Source organism: Amyelois transitella, chromosome 8 (assembly GCF_032362555.1).
Source record: "Amyelois transitella isolate CPQ chromosome 8, ilAmyTran1.1, whole genome shotgun sequence".
Classification (NCBI taxonomy): domain Eukaryota; kingdom Metazoa; phylum Arthropoda; class Insecta; order Lepidoptera; family Pyralidae; genus Amyelois; species Amyelois transitella.
The window spans coordinates 8553801-8573177 of record NC_083511.1 but is presented as its reverse complement, the minus strand read 5'-3'; the positions used below and the strand labels follow the sequence as shown (position 1 = coordinate 8573177).

Genomic DNA, 19377 nt, shown 5'->3' with positions numbered 1-19377 from the left:
ATAGATAAAAAAGTTTATAAATTTAATAAATTATGATATAGTATCATTACAATATAATTATAAAAAAAAAAGTTTCAATACAAAAAGAAAAAATGTGGTGACCTTGTGCCAAGAACTCCGGCTGCATTCCTACGCTGGATGGCAACCGATATGCTTTGCGCGAGATAAGAGCTTCCCCTCTTGTCACCAGAAACTTTATTAAATACTATAAATTACTTAGTAGACAATACCAACATGAATATATTTTTTGTAAAAGAAAAGTAAATGCAATAAGTATTCATATAAATAAAAAAGGAGAAAAAAGAAACTGAAATAAAGTTTTTATTAGCTAAAGTAACAAGTTTTTCAAAAGTTATTCCAAATAGATTCGATATCGGGAAGGCAGTATGTAAAATTTCACAAAATTGCCTACTATTTTACTAGAAAAGAACTTAAAACTATGGAAAGATAGGATACAAAGGCTTAAAAAGAAAATTTTTGTGTTGTTTCAAAGAACCAACATAACCCTATAAAGCCTCTTTAAATCGCTTATCAATTTTAAGCTCTATTGTCTTTTCTAGAACATTAAATCTCTATTTGTAAGTAAACTTTGAAAAGTATGGTAAAAATCTCCAACAATGATCTCATTTTTTCCATAGACATGAACTGAATCATAGAGTAAATAATGCGTGTCCGATCTTTAGATCTCCCGCGTTCCGGAACCAAGGTTAGGTTTTCCCGGCTATGCCAATGGTCCAGTACTCGCATCCGTATTGAATCACTCATTAGGCTATGTAGGCGTAAAATTGTAGACCTTGCAGTCACCAAAAGTCCTCTCTAAGAAATGTTATCTGATCGAAACATACTACATTTTGACGTTATCCATTCATAAAATAAAATATTAACTAGCCGAATAGAACTTCTGAACGTCTTTATATATGTTTGTACTAGCAAAACTCTAAAACTATTTCTTGTTACTTGATAAAAATTTAATCAATTTTATATCTAAATTTATTTCTTAGATAGATAAAAACTTTACTTGCATCAATTAGAATTGATAGCTAACACAAATAAGTAGGGAGTATAATAAAATAAAATTAAAATAAATTTATCAATTTAATATAAAATGGGAGCTTTTACATTATTTTACAATTAATTTTATCTCTTATGTGTAATTAAAAGGACATTAAAATCAACACGAAAACGCACATTATTGTGGCGTGTAAATTGATGTTTGTCTCATCTTTAACATTAGTCATTTTAATAGCAAAATTTCTTCGGTCTTGACTCACAGTCTTGCAATTCGGACCTTTCTGACCGCAACGAACTTCAAAATCTGGGAAAAATGCACTTTTTGGCAACTGGAAATACCATGCAGCCTCCCTCAAATGAACAATCTTTCAGTTATTCGGCTTTAGTCATCAGAGAAATGTGAGTGCTTACATCTAGCATTCCGGGTCATGGCAAAAGGTATTGCTTTCTTTTTGTTGGAATTCGCTTTGAGCAAGAAATAGTTGCATATTAATTGTATAGAGGAATGTATCGTTCTAAAAACATACATACCAAGTAAAAGACAATTCGTAACATGTAGCCTTTATTCCAGTTTAAAGTCGATTGAAAAAAAGAATCCATTGTAAGTGGGTAAAATAGAAATCTAATTCAAGAGCCAGATAATATGGAGTTCGCATATCTTAGTTTTACAATAATTTGTCATGTTTGAAGGAAATTTTAATTTGTTGGAGTTTCTTTAATAGAGAAAAAGATCCGCTTTTTATCTTTTGATCTTCATACATACATATTATAATCATGTTTTTATTCCTTACGGGGTAGACAAATCTTACAGTCTCGAATGCACTAAAGGGCCTCTCTCAGCCGTATGGCTTTGATCTTCTGAATCTTTTTCCCTATAACTTTAAGTAGTTTGAATTTACTGTATTAATTAAATGGTATCGCTTACTTAAGTAAAAGTTTATTATAATTTTATCAAATTGTAAATAGGCAAAACACGTAACATTGCCTACAACCTGTAGCCTGCGCACGCGTTCGTCGTGTGGCGATGACTCATTGATATGTGGTGAATACATATAGTAGAGAAAGCGACCTTCGGTTGAGTCGGACATACAACAAAACAAATATTGCATGGCTATGTGTGACTCAGTGTTAACTCATTCACAACTAACCTTCACTCCTGGTTGCACTTGCACTGAAATTAATTCAATTACATCATTTTAAAATTAAAACAAAATTTATGAAATCAATTTTCGATGTCCGATATGATTTTTAGATTTATGTAAAGTTGGTTGTTTTGTTTTAATAACAATACTTGTATATTCGTATAAGTTATCAACTACAAAAATTAAATAAAAAAAATGCACAGCTAGTAAGATATTACTTACATGCTGTTTTGGTGAAACTAAAGCTTCGAAGCTTATCGGAAAATTGTATCGGTCGAGTGAAAAGTATTTAAACTTGTAGTAAAAACATTTCATTCGACTTCGATATTTAAGTGTCTCTTAACGTTTGTATGTAGGTCATTTTGGCACGGTATCTGTTTTCTGTCACGACCGGAAATTTGGAAGTGAATCATCTCATCTTTCTGATCTTATAATTTCTCTTCGCCAATGAACTATGTTTTGAAATCATTACGAAAATTTTCACCATGAGTCGGTCAAATATTTCAGATGTTTCAAAACATTACGCATTGGATAGGTTGTTTTTGCCAAAGTTATTAAAATTGATATGAATGAGTAAGCGATAAAATTCATTATTATATTTTATGTCACGTTTTATGACCAAATACCTATGTGATATGTTTGTATATGAACATTTGACGCAACGCTATGAAATTACGGGGCGTTTTCTTTATACCTACTGGCTTCGATTCCCGGTCAGGTTATGATGAAAAATTAACAATTTCTGAACGGTCTAAGTCTTGGGAGTTTATTTACAAAAATCTTATAATCAATTATATTTTTTTTAATACCTAATGATAATTTGCAATCTTGTCTTAGCGAACTTGTATGACTTGAAATGTTCCAAAGTTAAACAGGTAATCGCGTATGGTGCAAATTCAAAGTAAATATTAAATATCTATAATAAGAATGCCAATCCAAATCTTAAGTTAAATTTCCATATACAACAATTCTAGATCGTGTCAAACACTGACATCACATCAGTGTTGGTAAATAGAGGCATGCGTAGACGCTTGTTTGAATAACTTTATATGGAAATAAGTCGCAAAGAACTGTTAGCTCAGTTACGTGTTAGCAAACAGTACGGGCCAGGCCACACCGCGCCGGATCCGGTCTGCGGAACCGATCCGGACTAGACTATTTGCGTCAATCAATCACATACATTACTATCTCGCTGATTTCGTAAGGGGGTGAGAAGTAGAGACTATGGATTTCCACTCGTTATGATACTCACTGATCTCTGCTGTGTTCGCTTCTGAGGTATATATAAGTAAGCAGATTTCTTATTGCAAAAATTGCATCCTGTAGATACTACTTATGATATCCTGGTTGGCGAATTTTTTAACAATTATTCTAAATGTGATGTTACATAATAATTTAATAAAATTCATAGCATTTATTTCACTTGCAATATTTTTATTTTATTTATGCATATATACCCTAAAAAACATAAAGAAGCATTATATACGAAAGAATGTACTTATTACAATAGAAAATCATGTTACAAATACACTAGGTTAAATATAAATTATTTATTTAATGAAATAAATAAATTAAAAACCTACTAATTTGCTTGGTTACGTGTTAACTAACACACAGTCCGGCTAAACGGATCTAGATTGCGGAATCGATGCGGAATTATTAGCGTTACATAAAAATTAAGAAATCCGCCGGACGGTTTTGAGCATCTAGCTACATAGCTATACTACATACTTTAATACTTTATTGTATGTTTATCATGTAAATCGAAAAGAACATCTTGCACCCATTTTTAAATCTTTTGGTGCTTACCTTAAAATTGTGACTTTCCTTTCTTTGCTTTGAAACTCCTATTTAAAAGAACCTATATTAAAGACCCTACTTAGACTTTGATGTAACACCAAAATCCCCGCTTTCTACTTATAAACAAATAACATATTACCTTTTGATTCTGGCAATGTGATATAAAGCAAGCGTGCATTTTTGTCTCTTGCTCGCACCATAGAGTCCGTATAGATAACGGAAGTCTGAAAGATGCTTATCACAAACACACAACAAACATTAAGGTAACTTGACGTCTCAATTAATAGTGGCGTTTTACAAAAATCACTGCCGCGAAAAAGTCTGTAAAATAGTCATTTTACAGACTTTTTCGCGGCAGTGGCTAAAAAGTCTTTTAGCGGAGATAGAAACATCATATGTACTTACCTTAAAATACTTTCTAATCTATTCTTATGTACTTTAAATCGAATGTATATCGCTAATTCAGTATTTAAAAAAGGAATTAGCTGTCTATCCAGCTCATAATGCGAATGCACCAATCTACGCATAGTAATAGATAACCGTGATAGAAGTTCATTGCCTGCCATCGACTCGCGCGTTCAAGGTCTTTCATTGAGCAGTACATACGTAACTTCATTGATGATTTGCGCTAGTGTGGGACTATGTTACGTCGATAACGTGCCGCTGTGTGCTAACGTTACGCTATTGCATTTGTAGTAAATGAGCTCAACGCGCCCATAGTTATAACGAGGATCTGTCTACTCCGAAAGGGATAAAGACGTGATATTTGTATGTTTGAATGGGTAAGTGGTACCACTTACGGGTATATTTTGCAGGTGGATTGGAAAACTCCGCTGTAGTTTCTCAAGCGATTTGCAAGGTACTGAAAAAAAACCAAAATTGGTGTTATTCACAACATTTATTATATTGATATCTATTCTTGAGTTTCTTTGAATAAGTCAAGGTTCAGTATAGTTTTTTAACCAATTTAACCAATTTTCTGCTCTTCATAATATTAGATGAAGTGTTGTATGCACAACTTCTATATTATTTTTTAACCAGTACAAAGCTAAGACAAAATCTTCCAGTTTTACTGCTAGCTGATTTTGTTTGCTAAGCCTACAAATAAAAAAGATCAACTTTCAACGGATTCATGCTCGATCGCCATGAACCATGAGAAAATTTTAATCAATCAATAGGTGCCAAAAATGTGTGAGTGCACGCAGTTGCGCACGGGCAACAATCGCCGGAATAGGAAGCGGCTACGCAAAATGGCCGCGTTCGCAGATTAAAATTGTAGCAGATGTTACGCATCTAATATCGCTCTGATTTCACATAAATACTTTGTAAGCCCAAATTAATTTATTGCGCTACTTTTTGTAAAACAATTATTTCTTGAATTATTGGATTTCTTGAATAAAGTTTAAAGTTATCATTAGGGACGTTCATAATTAATTCATTGATGAGTTGTAATGAGTTCGTATTGAAATAAAATAAAATTGTGGAGCAAGTGGAATACGTGTTGTTAACGAATTAACGTTCGGGTAGATATAAATGCACTGGTGAATTGGTAATTTTTGTTGTTAATAGTATATTGTAGATAGTTTAGTAAAATGAATAATATAATATTAATTTTATTTTATTTAATGCGGACTAAAACAAGATGGGTGATCATCTACACTTTAGATTTTTGTACCGCGTCTGTCGCAGCTAGTTCCGTATAAAGGTTCTTGCTCTTTATTGGCGATTTATTTAGCTCTATGGAAGAACAATGGCGACAGCGGCTCTACGCGTGAATCGTACACATTTTAGGAAATCCTGGTTCACGTGAAGAAAGTAGATCAATATTTCTTTTTGCCACAGTCTGTATCCCACAGCTGGGCAAAGGTATCTCCTTTCTCATTCCAAAGAGAAGTTCTATCCGAACCAGAATTTTGTCTTTCTTTCTTGTATCAAATATTAGCAAATAATTTTTTTCGTCAAGTCACATAAACTGCTCGCAAGAGGTTTGCTCGTATCAAAGGATAAACTCAACGTTTTTATATTTTTAACTTTCTTGCACTTAATAATATTAAAGATATTCTAGGCGTTTAGACCAAGACTAAGACGTGTGTAAGGAGGTACTTATATAAAAAATAAGTAGTAATAACTTTGGCCCCAACCAGTGACCAGTCCCTTTTGGGGATTGGTCCCTTGCTCGGAGTTGCGATCTAAATAAAAATAAAAAAGTAACAATAAATGTAGTTAACAAGTGAAAGATATTCTTCATTTAATTTAAACTGAGACTTTGTCCATGTCTGCTTCATATGTCAATATAAAATTGTAATACAAAAATATAAAATAGCAATATGTGTTTAGTACCTATATGTATGGCCACAAACTGCTCATCACATAACCATCACCAAAATCACTAGAAAAAACTAAACCTAAACTAAGAAAAAATGTTAATAACCAGTTATCATAATAACCAGTTTTGCTACGGAGGTCATGATTATCAAAGTAAAACAATACTTCTTTATCAGACGCTTATCATATCCTTTATTGCAATCACGACCAAGGACAGACCGCGCCCGCTCAACATGCGTGTGAGGAGAATTGGAGCACTTCGAGGCCGTCACAATTATGAATACAGATATTGCAGATTCGTAATGTCAGAGTCAAGATCATTTTGAAATCAATTTGAACAATTTTATGTCAGAATAAACATGGTTATAATAATAAATTTTGACCAATGAACATTGTGCCGTGTGGTTTCCGGTACCAAGAAAAAAGAGTAAGACCACTTCATCTCGTTTCCATGCATGTCGTAAAAAGCGACTAAAGGATAGGCTTATAAACTTGGAATTCTCCTTTTAGGCGAAAAAAGAAGTTAAAATCGACGTTTCTTTCGTCCTTTTAGGCGCCGGGAACCACACGGCACAGAAATAATAATTTAATTTATTTAAAAATCCTAACCAATTTTCATTTATATAGCGGATGTCAGTGCCGTCACTATAATATAATAGTCAAACTATGTATTAAGAAGTATACGAGTAAGTACTGCAAATTTGTGAGGCCAATTTTGTGGCTTTATGATGTTGCACAAAAAATGGGAGACAAGCAATAAAAAGTGCTCCCGGATTTCGTTTGGAACTGCGTCATCTTTATTTTAAACCATACTTGATATAATATATACTTGAATGTATAACAGAACGCTCTTCTTAACCTCATCGATAGCAGCTAATTCGATAATATAAGTAGAGATTCATTAATAGATAATCGCATAAAATTATAGGTATATGCATAAAATTGACATTCACCGTCACCTGTAGGACAAAGAGCTTTGAATAGTAATTTTTCATCAGTCTAGCATTTATCTCTTGAACCTATGACCGCGAGCTTTGCGACAAGGCTCTCTAGTATTTTTTATTCATTCATATGATTACGTGTATATCCCTTGCGGGGTAGACAGAGCAATCAGTCTTAAAAGACTGATAGGCAACGTTCAGCTGAGAGGCTTAATGATAGAATTGAGGTTCAAATAGTGACAGGTTGCTAGCCCATCGCCTTAAAGGAGAATCCCATGTTTTAAGCCTTTCCGTTAGTCGCCTTTAACGACATCCGTGGGAAAAAGACGGAGTGGGCCTATTATATTGGTGCCGCGAACCACACGACACTCGCATATTTCAGAAAAACATCGACAGTCATTGCTTATAATATGCCTGAAATTCACACAGAGATGATTTGCTCTAAAACAAAGAAATATATCCTTTGCAATTTTTCACTTTTATGCATCTACCTATTCCATTTTGGCTCTCATACACTGCATTAGAATAATTATTGTTACAATGTTCTTTGCTCGTCAGATATGACAGGTTGCAATTTCGCTAATATTGGCTGTAAAATTGAAGCCTTAGTAATGATTATGGGTTCACGCCATTTCAACCCTTATTTATTGGTTATCACAACGAAATATGATTCAATATCGCTTATGATTGATATTTTTGGGGGTCTTGCTATATTGGTTTAGTATTCAAAATATCTAGGTCACGAAGACCATTGCTACGAGCCTCAGGCTTAACCATCGAACCTAAATGCTAAATTATCATCAAACACAGACTGGTCGTTAGTTGTGGTAACAAAAAACGTCTTATTTCTTGAACGGTGCAATTTTCATCATTTTTTTTTTGTTTAATTTATTTTATTTATTTACAGGTCTCTCAGCCGTCTACTCATCGAAGCTACCCAAGCCGCTAAGGTGAGAATTTCTTATTTTATCTTTTAAACTAGGTATCCACGACTACATTTAAAATTAAAATTTTCACCATAAACGTTTGCCGCTTTGTAAGTACTATCTTTCTAGAAGATACTTCATATTGTCACGTTTATATCCCATGCAAGGTAGACAAATCTTGAAAATACTTAAAAGTCACTTCTAGTGGATATTAATAAATATCGAAATCTTATAAATTATACTTAAACACTTTCCGATACTTACGCGTAATGATTATATAACAAAGTCTAAAATTACCTAAAAAAAATTTTTTTTGAAATTAGATCTGTGGAGTATGCTAATTTCATTCAAAAACCACCTAAATTTATTAAACTAATTATTTTCATTATAAATGATCATATAAATAATCATAATTAAATAAATATTGAATATTAAAAATAATATTAAGAAATTAATATATTGGAAAAAATTACGTGTACCTACGTGGCTAAGACCACATCATGTCAAGTAGAAAAATATCTCGGTAAGCACATATTGCTTACCATCAGATATTTTTACTTGAATATTTTCGCTTTATACTTTTATAATACACCTTACAACCCTTTTTAAATTATTTGATAATAGCGTGATATCAGTACCTACTAAAGACTCCAAATCGCCATCATAATTTTTCACCTTACCATATAAAATGTTGATGGAACTGCGCGGTTCCTAAGAAACAACTTTTTAATCTATTTGACCAACTAGTTTGTCTATGGCGAAATTTTTATCTTGACATAAAACATTTCACGCTGACTCCAATGCGTTCACATCACGTCGTGTAAATGTGAAATTTCTAATTGGTTTTTTAATATTTTTCGTGTATCTATTTTTGAAGAAATTATTTATTTTTCGCACGGTCATGGTGGTATATCATGTGTTGTAAATTGCTATTGGGAATATCGGACATTACTTCGGTCAGGTGTGTAGGGAAGAAAATCATTGCGCTGACATCATGTTGAACGGATGGTCTCATCGGCAGGTAGAAGAAGTTTACATAGGGAATTTTCAGGTATGAAATTAAGTAGTGTTATACATAATTAGAAACTATACGGAGCTATCTAGGTATCTACTTAGTTTCACCTGCACCAATGGCGGTGCAGGCTAATTGTAAATAAAAGAAATATGAAATGAGTAAATTAAATAATGTAATTGACAATAATCCCTTCTTACGCTCGGTGAGGCGGATCATATTAGGTGCGCTGTATGCATTGTATACACGTCTTAAGAGAAAACAAAAACATAAGCTTACAAGCTTAGAAAAAAAAATATAATAAACCTTTGGGCGCCAGCAGTGCGAAGTTACACCTTCGAAAATTACCCAAAAAATGGCGACATTTTTTTAGTGTAAGTATGAGAGGGTTAAGCTTCTAAAAATATACTAAGAATTATTTCTATAAAAACATACTAAACTAAAATACCTTTTGTTCCATAATTGCCTATTTAGTGACATTACTTTCCTATTCACACTGCCTTTAAAACTTATTCGCTTAAACTGTACTAAGTACCTACTTTCTTAGTCAACCGCTATTCATATACCGCAGTTTTACTTTGAATTTATTTGAGCGGAATAAATAAACTTCGAAGTCCACCCACCCATTATTTTACACTAGCTACGGTTATTGCCATTTCGTTAATACTGGTAGTTATAAAAAACAAAACAAAAAGAAATTTATCAAAATTCGTCCAAGTTTTAGATAAAAACAAGTACGAGTATATGATTGATTCATCGCTCCCAATTTTTCGTACTAACATATTCTATAAATGCAAGCCTCTCCACTGTTTCATTATATGTATTGATCTCTTAGATATCTAAGCGCACATTCGCACATACAGATTGCAGTTTAACTCGTGATCTACTTGCGATACAAAAACTGCATCATTATTGCCTCGTTACTTCGTAGTTTAATGTATTTTCCTGTATTTAATACCGTTACAGTAATCGTCCCACACATGTCGACAAGCGCCGTCTCTTGATGGGTATTTTCACACAGCCCTTTTCTTGGACCACAGACTTGAGTTAGAAATAGATAGTTCACTTTTTTCCATTTATGTATTTAAACTTACTTTTGACATAAAATCAATGCTGATAAGAGAAGATAAGAGTATTTTAAAGCGATGAAAGTAGGTAGTATATAGGATCCTGGCAATTGAAAAAATGTGAATCAGAGAACTTATGAGAAAGACTGAATAGAATAACGTCAGATGTGGTCTTCCCCGACATCATTCAGATTTCATCATTTAACATTTGTTATTATGAATCAGATTAATTTTCAGACTTTCGATTGACGCCGTCTGTTGCTTTCGAAGTTGTATTAGTCATTGTAAAATTCTTATGTCTGGTGACGTTGTCTTATTATAAAATTGTGTGGGCCAATGAAAAATATTCATTTCTAAACATTAATGTACCTATGCGAGAAGCAAAAAGAGGATCACTTCCCACTCCAGTTTTTACCACTGTAATGACCTTCGATTTTAATTGTCGGGCTAATTACGACATAATTTGACGACGGCCGAGTAATGTTTTAATTGTACACCCTTCTCTTTATATTCTCCTGGCAATAAATGAACGATCATTAATTTATTATGTGTTTAAAAATGGAGAAAATTATTTAATTGAAGAAATTTTGGATATCGCGTGATTCTGTCATAATGGCGACGGTGAATCGCGTGTGACGTGAAGATACAAAGGGGTTTTTGGACGGCGATATTTTAGCACAGTTCAAAATTTGAAATTCGAAAATGGGCCAAAAAAACAGTGGGGCCAACCGCCGCGCCGCCGCGGTCTGCCCACCCAGTCGGACGACTGTGCGCGCGCGCAATGCTGCTCTACCACAGTCGTTGGCAAATACCGCCAATTCCTGCGCCATACTTCCCTTTATTCCACAAGACTTATAATCCTTTTTTCAAGCAAGTAATTCTCCACTCTAAAATGTAGCATCCAAGATTCATATCCCATTAGTGCTTTCCCGACTAATTTTCCGACAGAGATAATGATTAAATTGTTTCGGCATGTCAAATCAAACGAAATTATGCTGTTATATCTTATTTAATAGCGGTACGAGTCTGTTTGTCTTGTATGTCAGTACATGACGGCGACGAGACCTCAAGTGAGATTTCTCCTTAAACGGATGCCATACATACATTCTGAAATAATTTTTCCGCTCATGAAGAGGTCGTACTTCATATTTGGTAAAATAACTTGATGCCTATTTACGAACAGGACTAAAAAGTTAATAACGAAAATTCCGTACTGAAGAACGGAATTTTTGTTAATAGATCCTATGGCATAATTTTTGAATGCGTTTACTTTTTTTATTAAACGACATAGCTGCGTCAATCTGAAGTGGTTAAGACATAACTTCTTATAATTTGCAACATTGTGGCAAATATGGATTGAAGTAAATCGCTCTGCCAGCAACTGTACTTTTAAATATCCATACATTTTCAAGAAAATGTTTTCTTTTTGGTGATTAAAATATTTTTGTATCACAGACGTAAGATCGACTGTCCAGTCGAAACTGCACTTTGTTATTTTAGGAATTTTATTTCTTAGGTATTTTGATTTTTTACAACACTAGCTACTAGCCCGCAACTTCGTTCGCCGTTACAGTTTACTGTAAAAGCTGGTTTGTCCTCCTTGTTTGTCCCCTGTTTTGTCCCTAAGAGGGGTGAAGGGGAATTTTTTTAGTCTACCTGTTTCTAAGTAACTTATTTCGATCAAGCCAAATACATCTGACAAAATCGCATTCAAATCGGTGCAATACCTAGGTTTCGCGTTTTGCGGATACAAACATACATATAGAAAGAGACAGACAGACAGACAAAATGACAGATGGATAGGAATTCGGAAAATCACATTCATGGCTTCTGATGGTCTTATATAGATCCTTCATATCGACAATAATATCTTTCAAGTACAGAAATTGGTCTGCTACTATTTTATTACATATATGTATTGATATGGATATAAAGAGCGACAGGATTTTCAAACGGTCTCCTTAATAATACTTCGGTTGAAGCCAAAGTCCCTTTAAACTTCACTCAGCTAAGTTTGATATTATAATAATTTATATTTCACATAAAAATGATCCCCTTTTTTTCTTTTTTATACTTATCGGAGTCGAGACAGATGTCAAGTATACCATTACTGATGTCCGATGACCGACGTCGAAGATGTAGAAAATTGAAACGATATGAGCTGATAGGCTACGGTGTGTATAAATATGAATATACATTTATATATGAGAAATATCAATCATTACATTTTCATTAAATTAAGAATTATAAATAATACAAAGACATGAAGAGGGAAACAAGGTTATCATAAAGCTGTTGTAAATTAAAATAACAAAACATTAAAAAAACGCTCATATAATTGTTGCAAAAACTATCAACAACACGAATAAAAGTAATTCTTAAATCTTTATTATTCGAAATTTTGTAACTTCAAAATAACAATTTTATACTGCTCCGTCCAAATACTTAGACCATGAGTCTTACGAAGGATTTTCTATTTAAAAAATTATTGCCTCAAAAAATCTTTCGAGAATTCGGTGATCAAGAAACCTTTACGCCAATGGAGCAGTCGCTTATAATCCACCTGTGCAAACCTCGTTCAAATCTGTGGAGAAGTTTCGCAGTCACAACGCAGACAGACAGACAGAAAAAAAATTCAATTATTTTTTGTTTTCCGTTGCTCTCCTATTATTACCCTCTACCAGCTTTTTGGAAACATATTTAATCTACAGACGCTTTATTTTTACTGTCTTATTGTATGTACTTATAAGTAAATATAAAAGATGGTTTAGGCTGGGCATTTATGAGTCAATTACCCTTGTTCCTTTATTTATTTTTTTAATTTATTTATTAACATAAGGCATATACAACAGGTAACAATGGTAAAAACTTGTTCTCAAATACATTTATCATTTTGAACTTAAACAAAAACTCATATATGTATGTAGGTACACATATCAACTTATATAATAGAAATTATATTTATGAGATTTTAGCTCAATTGTTAGAACGTGGTTGCTTATAAAAGACTAGCTGTGCCCGCGACTCCGTCCGCGTGGAATAGTTATTTTGGGCATCATTGAAGCCCTCAAGGGTGAATTATTTTCCCCGTTTTTTCACATTTTCCATTATTTCTACGCTCCTAATAGTTGAACCGTGATGTTATATAGCCTAAAGCTTTCCTCGATAAATGGTCTATTCAACACAAAAACAATTTTTCAATTTGAACCCGTAGTTCCAGAGATTAGCGCGTTCAAACAAACAAACAAACTCTTCAGCTTTATAATATGAGTATAGATAGGTTGATTTGATGTTATTTGCATTTAAATATTTTATTACAATTTATTATTTTTTTATACCTTAAACCTTGCACCTTAAAGAATGTAATAGGTGGACTTGATGCCATAAAGCATTCTCTACCAGTCGAACATTTAGACCAAACTGATATTGTAATTTGGGTGGTTAAAAATATGGATAGTGATGATACGAGTACCTATAATATGGTGGTTTTTTTATTGATGACGTGTGGTTCCCGGCACCAATAAAAAAAAAAGAAAAGGACCAGTCCATCTCATTTCCATGGATGTCGTGAAAGGCGACTAAGGGCCTTTAAACTTCGGATTCTTCTTTTGGGCGAGGGGCTAGCAACCTGTCACTATTTGAATCTCAATTCTATCATTAAACCAAGCAGCTGCAGCAGTAGCTGCAAGCAGCAGCAGCAGCTTTCAGTCTTATCAGAACTGTTGGCTCTGTCTACCTCGCAAGAGATTTAGACTTGATTATACGCATGTTTGTATGTTTGTTTGTGCGACATTTACATAGTAACATATGTTAAAAGCGACAACACAGACTGAAGGAAGACCTAAGATCAATAACATCTAGATAGAAGAATAGACTAGTGTTAAAGACTTTTTGTAGCTGACATGATGATACATATCTGCAAGATGTTTTTTTGTGTTGATACTGGCCTAGCGATTTGGACAAAAAGTGTTCTCACTTACTCATGGTCAAATCGCGTGCAAAATGTATTCAGTAGTTTATTATTTACCGTGCGTAAAAATAGCCACGAACGTTCTTACCTTACAATAGGATGTGTACGTAAGTACTTACATGACATTGACAATTTATGAATGGATGAAGTGTGTCACATATTTCCGCGCAGTCATTATGAAATGCATTTTCAGTACATTACGTTGCGATATGGGAAACACCATTTACTTCACTACTAGATGTGACTAACCACGATGTTGTAACAATAAATTTCGTGGAATGTTATTTATAAAATTTGACCTCTAAATTGAGCAATGGCCCGCACAGCCTCCGATTGACGTCACGAGAAATCGAACTCTGTAGTTCCGAATATATTTGCGATTCATTGCTGGGTTAGAATGAGCTGCGTTTTTTTATTTCACTGTGTGAAGGTAATGTATGTTTGTGTATGCGAAATATTTTGAATTTGTGTGTGGATGTGACATAGCGAACGTAGAATTAGTGTCGTAACCGTTCATTGAGAATACGAGTCCGCTCTGTCAGTATGTTCGCTGAATCATACAGGGTGGGCCAAGAATTAGTTAACATTTTAAAAAATCATTAAAAAAAAACTATTATATTTACATCAAAAATTATTTATTTAAGAGATAGCTTATAAAATGAAAATACTTTTTAAAATAATATCATTTAAATAGCCACCATCACGGCGTTGGCATTCCTATAAACGAGCACGAAAATTTTCGAATACTCGCCGTAATAAAGATCGTGGGATCGCTGACATTTCGTCTCTTATTTTCGCCTTTAATTGAAGCAATGTCTTTGGTTTGTGGGTATAGACACGATGTTTTAGATATCCCCAAAGAAAAAAATCGGCTGGCGTTAGGTCAGGGCTCCTAGGTAGCCACGGAATGTCACCTCTTCGGGAAATGAGCTTTTCTGGGAACATTTCTTTGACGACCGACAGAGATTCATTAGACGTGTGGCAAGTCGCTCTATCTTGCTGAAACCATGTCTGCCGATTGTAGCCGGCAAATTCTTGCAGTTGTGGTGTCAAAAATTCTCTCAGCAGCTTCACATACTCGGAGGAGTTTACTGTGATCGTACGGCCACGAAAATCCTCAAAAAAATAAGGTCCAATGATTCCTGTAGCTGAAATGGCTGCCCATGCAGTGGACCTTAGGGGAATGAAGAGGCCTTTGATGTTTAGCCCTGGGATTTTCGCTGCTCCAATATCTGTAATTTTGCTTATTGACGTGCCCATTGAGATGGAAGTGGGCTTCGTCAGAGAACAAGATGTTGTCAAAGTTACGGAAGCGATCCGACATTGTTTCAGCATATGTTTTGCGTAAAATAAAATCATTAGGCTTTAGTTCTTGCACTAATTGAATCTTATATGGATGTAATTTTAAATCACATTTCAAAATGTGGCGTAAAGACGTGCAAGATATGCTTAATTCAGTCGAGCGTTTGCGCGTCGACAATTTTGGATCGCGCCGAACTGAAGCTGAAACTCTCTGCACGTTCTCAGCACTCGGTGAAGTCCGTGGGCCGCCGGTTTGCTTCACATTTAGCGTCGATCCGGTCTCTTCAAATTGGTTTACCCATTTCTTTATTAAAACTGAGCTTGGGCACTCATTAAGGGTCGTGTAAATGGAATTCTACGCGAAATAGACGCCGCACAGTGATGAGCGAACTATTGTTTAAATAAAATTGCTTTCCGCAAAAGGCACGCTGCGGTCCCGTGAAGCAATCCATGTCAACTTTTCCAAGAACTGAGCTAGCTGTTAGACAGTGGTCAGTCAAATTCAAATGTAAACAAAATCATGGCCCACCTCAAACTCTTCTTTGGACGACATCGACTTGCTTTGCAAATATTCTGTTTGTAAAGCTGTAATAAATTTTTATTGCAGTTGTAATGCGACTATTCAGACAATTCATAACTACTTACATATTTTGCTATTTCACATAATTTACAATATTATTTATTAATTCTGGATATTGATTTATTTACAAAATAAGTACTTTCATAATAATATTATTATTGTATAAAATTAAGAAATTATTTCATTCCTTGTTCGGTAACGTAGTAATTAAATATATAAAATTATGTATACTTTTGAGTTTTTTTGATAAAAAGGTAAGGTTTTTAAAATTAAGACATTGCATTAAATTGCTGAAAATAATATTTTATAATTATGCCACTATTCCATTTCTCACGTTCAGTCTTAAACGTTTTAATATCATATATTTTGTAATAAACAAAAATATTGCATGTTACTTAATGTAAATTTTACAATAGTACTTTGATGATTCAAATGCTGGCTCATTATCATTGCCGTATCGTCGATACGTCAGCCCTGTGGAAATTACATGCGTATGATCCAACCAATCTTATATACATACATATACATACATACATACATACATACAATACATACATACATACATAACATACATAAAATCACGACTCTTTCCCGGATGGGTAGGCAGAGACTACCTCTTTCCACTTGTCACGATTTCTGCATATTTCCTTCGCTTCATCCACATTCATAACTCTCTTCATGCAAGCTCGGCGGTTTCGGGTACTATTGACCTGACCCTTTACCAGGACGTCCTTAATTTGATCAAGATACGTTCGTCTTCCCACTCCGACCTTTCCCTCCACACCCTCCATGTATATCTGCTTAGTCAACCTGTCTTCATTCATCCTCTCCACATGACCGAACCATCTCAACATACCCTTTTCTATTCCTGTAACTACATCTTCTTTCACATCACAACATTCCCTTATCACGCTGTTCCTTATCCGGTCACTCAATTTCACACCCAACATACTCCTTAACGCTCTCATTTCCACTGCATTTATTCTGCTTTCGTGCTTCTTTTGCCATACCCAACTTTCACTCCCATACATTAATGTCGGGACCAACACGCCCCTATGCACAGCCAGTCGAGCCTTTTTGGATAGTTTCTGACTGCTCATAAAGGCATGCAAAGCTCCATTCACCATGTTCCCCGCGTTCACTCTCCTTTCAATATCACTATCATACTTGCCATCTGATGTAAAATGTAAACTTTGATACTAGATATACAAATTCTTTCACTTGCTTAACTTTTTCTCCTCCAATCAAAATATTACATGCTGTCATTTCTTTCTCCATTTCAAAAACCAATGTTTTAGTTTTACTTAGATACGTTCACTTTCATTCCTTTCTCTTTTAAAGCTTCATGCATATAGTTTACCATCTCCTGTAACTCCTCCGCTGATGACGCCAGTATAACCCGATCGTCGGCATAGAGCAGACATTTGACGAGTAACTCATTCATCCTTAATCCACTTTCAGACTCTTTCAAATCTGTCAAACAACTATCCATAAATAGGTTGAACAGCCACGGTGACGCAACACATCCTTGCCTAACGCCTTTCTTAATCTTAAACCACTCAGTGTGCGCTCCGTTTATCCTGACACAAGTACTCGAATCCTCATATTAGGATTTCAGTGCTCGTATTAAGAGACTGCTCACCCCATGCATAGAAAGTGCTGACCACAATTCATTCTCTCAACTCTGTCATAGGCCTTTTCCAAATCCACGAATGTGCAATAGACTTTTTGACTCTTGGCTAAAAACTTTTCGGCTATGCACCGCATGGAAAAGACCTGATCAGTACATCCCATTCCCTTTCGAAATCCTGCTTGAGCATCCCATATTGTGTCATCAGTTTCATTCCTGACTCTATTAATCAATACCTTAGCATACAATTTGCCGACGACGCTAAGCAGGCTTATACCACGATAATTTTTGCAGTCCAGCTGTGACCCTTTTCTTTTGTAAAGTGGCACGATAACAGCCTTACACCAATCTTTTGGTACTCGGCCGCTTCTCCAACACAAATTGAAAAGGCAGTACAACTGACTACAGTGCTATTACGCCTTTTCCTGCTTTTAGCATCTCGACCGACACTCTATCATACCCAGCAGCCTTTCCCGCTTTCATACTCTTAAGTGCTTCCACAATTTCGAACATTTCAATTTCGCCTTCCATCTCATTCTCTTTTTCTTCGCTATAGCAGAAATCTTTCTTATTTCCTTTCTTTTTTTCAAATAAACTTTCAAAATAGTCCTTCCATATCTTTAGCAAACATTCTTCTCCTTTCACAACGCTACCATCCTGGCATCTGATCCTTGTCAGCTCTCTAGTTATAGTTTTTCCTCGGGCTGACTTTACGGATTTCCAGAATACTTTCAGATTTGACTGAAAGTCTTCTGATAGCCTTTTATCAAAATCCTCTTTATACTCTTCTTTATTTCTAATCACAGCTTTCTTAACCAAATCTTTCATTTTTTATATTCCTTACGTGCTTCATTCACATCTTCATCTATAACTTAACTAATTAGCTTTTGCTGCTAACAAATCCAGCCATGCTTTCTTCTTTAATCGCACAAGTTCTTGCACATCTTTACTCATCCACGCATTTTTGTGATTTTTTCCTTTCCTTCTTCTACTTACACCACACACTTCAACAGCTACTTTCACAATTCATTCTTTAAATTCCTTCCATCCATCTTCAATATCGCTCATCTCATCTAAATCTTCAAATTCATCCTTCAGTCTATTAATATACCTACTTCTTACCTACATCCATATCTTACAAATTTCCTGTGCCGCCAGCAATTGAAGATATCCCTTATCCGGGATATCACCAGTAAATGGTCCGAGTCAATGCCAGCACCGAGATATGCACGGGTATCCAGCACTTTGTTTTTCAATCTTTCATCTACAATCACAAAGTCTATCATACTTTTTAAAATACCTTCCACTCTTGTGTAGGTGAGGATCTTTTTATGTTGAAACATTGAGTTCGACACACAAAGATCCCACTCTAGACAAATTTCTAATACACTTCTTCCATTATCATTCACCTTTTCGTCACCAAACGCACCAAGCACCTTCTCATATCCATCACGCTTTACCCATCCATTAAAATCACCTAGCATAATAATCTTCGCATTTGGCTTGGTAACTTTCAATACTTCTCTTACACTATTCCAGAACTCCTCGTTTTCGCTTTTTGCTGTTGTTGTACCCCCCGAACCCACATCCCACGGTGCATAAACACCTAGAACGAAGATCCGAGTGATTCCAACTTTCAGCCTAATCCATAGAAGACGAAGGCTGACACAC

General features: G+C 34.8%; 1 protein-coding gene across 2 annotated transcripts in view; it reads left to right on the top strand.

Moving 5' to 3' along the window:
• The window catches only part of LOC106135211 (uncharacterized), a 65876-nt gene that overhangs the window by 10629 nt on the left and 35870 nt on the right, over positions 1-19377 (top strand). Inside the window, exon 2 of one of the 2 annotated variants that reach the window (XM_060945484.1) lies at positions 8127-8169. Coding sequence is in view for 1 of the 2 variants with exons in the window: in XM_060945482.1 (XP_060801465.1) it covers positions 9151-9196 (46 nt within the window). In the remaining variant the exon portion in view is untranslated. Of the gene's footprint in view, positions 1-8126; positions 8170-9113; positions 9197-19377 lie in introns of those variants that run through there. The other variant, XM_060945482.1, reaches the window with a different exon arrangement.